The sequence below is a fragment of the Silene latifolia genome, chromosome 5 (assembly GCF_048544455.1).
Source record: "Silene latifolia isolate original U9 population chromosome 5, ASM4854445v1, whole genome shotgun sequence".
Classification (NCBI taxonomy): Eukaryota; Viridiplantae; Streptophyta; class Magnoliopsida; order Caryophyllales; family Caryophyllaceae; genus Silene; species Silene latifolia.
The window spans coordinates 68,068,639-68,073,121 of NC_133530.1; the positions used below are offsets into that span (position 1 = coordinate 68,068,639).

A 4,483-nucleotide genomic window follows, 5' to 3' on the forward strand; every position below is an offset into this window, starting at 1 on the left:
AATATTTCAATAAATATAATGAAAATTATACTCAATTTGAAGCATTTTTCGCAATAATTGTAATTATTTACATTTTAGAATTTTTATGAAAATAATTTTTTAATAAATTTAGAATCAAATCAACGTAATTATTTAATATAATTTTATAATAAAATTTATCAAAGTATAATTAATATTTGCTGAGATTTATACAACATTTATTATGTTTATATTTTTTTTGCAAGAAATTCATCTCCTCATTTATTCATCCAAGTGGGTAAAAAAATGAGTAGTAAATCTTACAAGAACTAACCTCTATGCATCTGTACAATCTATAGAGCTCGTAAGCTCTTTAACCATTCATATGTTCCACTAGAGTGTTATATCCTACCAATTGAGTAATTGTTCTCTCTTGCCCACGAAAGATCTGTGCATTCCTTTCTGCCCATAGCATGTAGACAGTTGCTACAAGCCCACATAAAAACCAGTGCTTATGCCAAGCCTTGCTATACTTAATATTCCGGATCCAGTACATCTCTTGCCAGTAATTATGCACTGGCCTATTGATGCCCGTCCAAAGTAATATCCGTTGCCACACATCCTTAGAATACTTACATTGGAAAAAGAGATGCTTGTAGTCCTCTGCTGCTTCTTTGCAAAGTGTGCACCTGTTAGTGATGAACATCCCTTTGGCTTGAAGTTTATCCACAGTGGCTAGGCAATTCTGGATAGCCAAAGCTGCTACAATCTTATGAGAGGGCACGACTGAACTGCTTTGGAGTGCTGTCATTCCACGAGAAATGGGAGCCCTGGTTCTTAAAAATTCATAAGCTTTAGATATTGAGAACTGATGGTTCTGAGTGCATCCCTGAATGGTATCCTTTGCTGCCTGCACCCCACTTGCAAGCTGAATACAAGCATCTCTCACAGAAAGTATACTTTTCAGGCTTACGAATATCTTTCCTGAGTTGTAATATCACAAATGCTTTCATTTTGAAGAACATAATACTTCTAGCTCTTCATAGTCAGGTGCCTATGGTAAGCAAATGGACTTCCAGCTCTTCATAGTCAGGTGTCTTCTCCCCTCTTGAGACTTCTAGAAGAAATTTTTACAGATTTTATTAACAAGCTTGATGATTCCTTTTGGCAAGAGCAGGCTAGTGCACCAAAAATTTCCCAGTCCAAAGACAATGGAGTTAAGAAGTTGAATCTTACCAGCATAAGTAAGAGTTTTGAAATACCAGTGATAGATGGCTCCTTGGATCTTCTTAATCAAAACACTGAAGCCTTCCTGAGTTAGTCTAGAAGTAGTTATAGGAATACCCAAATATCGGAAAGGAAAATTCCCTTGAGTAAACCCTGAATAGTCAAGAATCTTTTTCTGAGTAGCATCATGAACACCTCCAAAATAGATAGAAGTTTTCTCCTTGTTAGTAATTAAACCAGACATGTCCCCAAATTTCTTCAAGACTATAATCACTTCTGCAATTGATAGAAGGTCACCTCTAGTAAAAATCATCAAATCATCAGCAAAGATGAGATGAGTCAAATTAAGTTTAACACATTTTGGGTGGAAGGAGACCTGTTTCTAAAGACAAATGACTCTTAAGTACCTAGAGAGTACCTCTATACTTAAGACAAAAATGTAAGGAGAAAGAGGGTCACCCTGCCTCACACCACTCTTCCCTTTGAAGAATCCCTGAATTGAGCCATTAACCTTAATGGAGAACCAGGATCCAGTTAAACAGCTCATGATCCAGGATACACACTTTGAGGGAAAGTTATACATCCTAAGCATTTCAGATATAAACTTTCACTGGAGGGTATCAAATGCTTTCCTGATATCTATTTTCATTAGACATCTAGGAGTAATATTTTTCCTATTATAGCTCCTGACTAGGGATTGAGACATCATGATATTTTCAAAGATGTTCCTAACCTTAATGAATTCAGCTTGCTCACCTCCAAAAATAGCAGGTAATAACCCCTGCATTCTATGAACCAAAATTTTGCTGATTGTTTTATAAAGGGTTGAGCAGTAGGAAATGGGTCTAAAATCCTGTACACTCTAGGCAACTGCCTTTTTGGGAATCAGAGAGATGACAGTGGAATTTGCTTGCTTGGAGATCTTACTAGTTTTAAAGAAATATAGCACTGCAACAAAATAATCCTTCTCAATCAGAGTCCAATATTTTTTGAAAAATTCAGAAGTGTACCCATCAGGGCTTGGACTCTTGTCAGAGCCAATACTGAAGAGAGCACTTTTGATCTCTTCAGTACTTACAGGAGCTTCTAGAGCAGCCCAATACTTCTCTAGAATAAGAGGCCCCTTGGACAAGAAATCATGATCCAGTGCACTGACAGTTACCTTCTCACCCAATAGCCCAGAATAATAGTCAATGAAAGCACTAGCAACATTGTCCAAACCAGGTTTTTCAAGTGGCCATGCTTGTCCTCAATAGCTCCAATAACCTGCTGCAACTGCCTTTCTTTAATTCGAGCAAAAAAATAATTTGTGTTGGAATCATTATGAATAATATCTTAGCTTTTGGCTCTCTGCTACAGCATACTCAGTTCATTAGTTTCAAGCTTGTAAAGTACATCCTTCAACCTCTCCTCCTCCTGAATTAGGACAGCAGATAAAGGAGCATCCTGTAATCTTGACTGACAGACACACAACTATGCCCTAGCATTATGAACTCTTCTACTCAAATGGGAATGATGAGCTTTATGCATGGAAGTGAGGTCAGGTTTTAAGGCCTTCAACTTGCTGAATAGAATGTGCATAACAGTACCATAGTGTCTCTCTTTCCATTTATTTTCCATAATGTCATTATAAAGAGAGTTACTAGTCCAACAATTTAGAAAATTAAAATGCTTCTGAATAAGAATTGGCTTCATGACTGTGACAACAATAGGAGAGTGATCAGATACACCTGATGGCAAGTAAGCAGTGGTAGAATTAGGACAGGCACATAGCCATTTATGATTAGCCATAGCCCTGTCTAACTTGGACCACACTCTAGTGCCTCCATCCTGCTTGTTAGTCAAGTAAAAGCACATCCAGTTCCATTCAGATCAACTAGTCCTACTTGAAGAATGCTTGCATTGAATGAAAAAATGTCCTCCATGTCAGGGGCATTAGGACTAATTCTTTCTTCAATATCCCTAACTGCATTAAAATCTCCCATAATGAGCCATTCCTTATTAGCCTCAGCAATATGCTCCATACTATTCCACAAGTCCTTTCTTTTACTCTCATCATTAAATAAAAGTTAAAAGAAAAGTAGTACCAGTAGCATGATGGGTCACTTTGCAGTGGATGAGCTGAGCACTTGACTCAATGAGTTCTACCATGATAGTTGTTGGATTCCAAACCCACCAAATGCGACCATTGTAATGATTTTGATGATTAGTAATGACCTTATAACTAAGAAAGTTATGTCTAACAATGTTATTAACATTAGTAGCCTTTACCCTAGTTTCCAAAATACCCATTATATCAATCTTATTGTCTGCAATAAACTCTTTGACTTCTTTCTGTTTTAGGGCATCATTGAAGCCTGTAATGTTCCAGGTAGCAACTTTCATTGAATGATATCTGGAGGGTCTGGATCCACTAGATTATCCTTATTCCCGTTCTGAACATCCTCTACAACTGCAGGTTGCTGTAAGACTGCATATCTATTCTCCATAGTAATAACATGGCATTTAGGGCCTGAGCCTAGGGGTCCTGAGTGCATTACAACAGGCTCTCTTGTGTGCTTACTCCCACTACCAGCAGGAAGGAGGCCTAGCCTTTGGGATCCTGAGCCTTCCTAACCAACTGGAGTGACAGCAGACACCGATTGAGTAGTTGAAGTACCACCTAACCCTAGACCTTCTGAAAGCTCAGCATTTACTGAACCCAGGAATCCCTTCTTCTAAGTATAGTAACAACTTTATGCTGCCCTTCTTTCTGGCCTAGCACCAGAGGTTCTTGACGCCTTACAAGAGTCCTAGGAGTCGTTTCTAATGGTAGAGAAACAACATTAGTTTGATCCTTAGGAGCCCCTGAACTACCACCTACCTCTGTGCATTCTGAGCTACTAGAAGAAACAGTAGTATTCTGCACTACCTTAGAAGAGGGAGGAACATGCCTATACACCTTATTGACTCTGGAGAGAGTTGGCTTAACTAAACCAGAGTTCTTCTGCCATTTACAAGAGTGTATTTAATGTCCCAGCTTACCACATCCTTTGCAGTGAAAAGGAAGCCACTCATATATCACTCTTTGAACTGACTTATCAGACAAAGGAGTTTTCAGCACTAAAGTATCAGGCAACTGTGCATAGACATCCACTTCATTCAAAACCCTAGCAAAAGAAAGCCTCGTTTTCTCAGTATTAGGGTGGTCTGCAAACAAGGGTTTTCCAATCCTGCTTCCCATTTTGCTTAGAATAGTATCTGTCCATAAGAAAGGGTCAAGATTTGGAAAAAGTACCCAGATGGGTAGAACTGAAAC

At 38.4% G+C, this 4,483-nt stretch overlaps 1 protein-coding gene across 1 annotated transcript; it reads right to left on the reverse strand.

Annotated features, from left to right (window-relative positions):
* Nucleotides 1–331: 331 nt before the first annotated feature.
* LOC141655480 (uncharacterized) lies at nucleotides 332–1,972 on the reverse strand. Its single transcript, XM_074462560.1, has 4 exons — nucleotides 1,919–1,972; nucleotides 1,593–1,696; nucleotides 1,195–1,484; nucleotides 332–942 (listed from the first exon to the last, which is right to left on the reverse strand). Exons 1-4 carry the CDS (start codon nucleotides 1,970–1,972, stop codon nucleotides 332–334), a joined length of 1,059 nt encoding a protein of 352 aa, XP_074318661.1.
* Nucleotides 1,973–4,483: the final 2,511 nt, after the last annotated feature.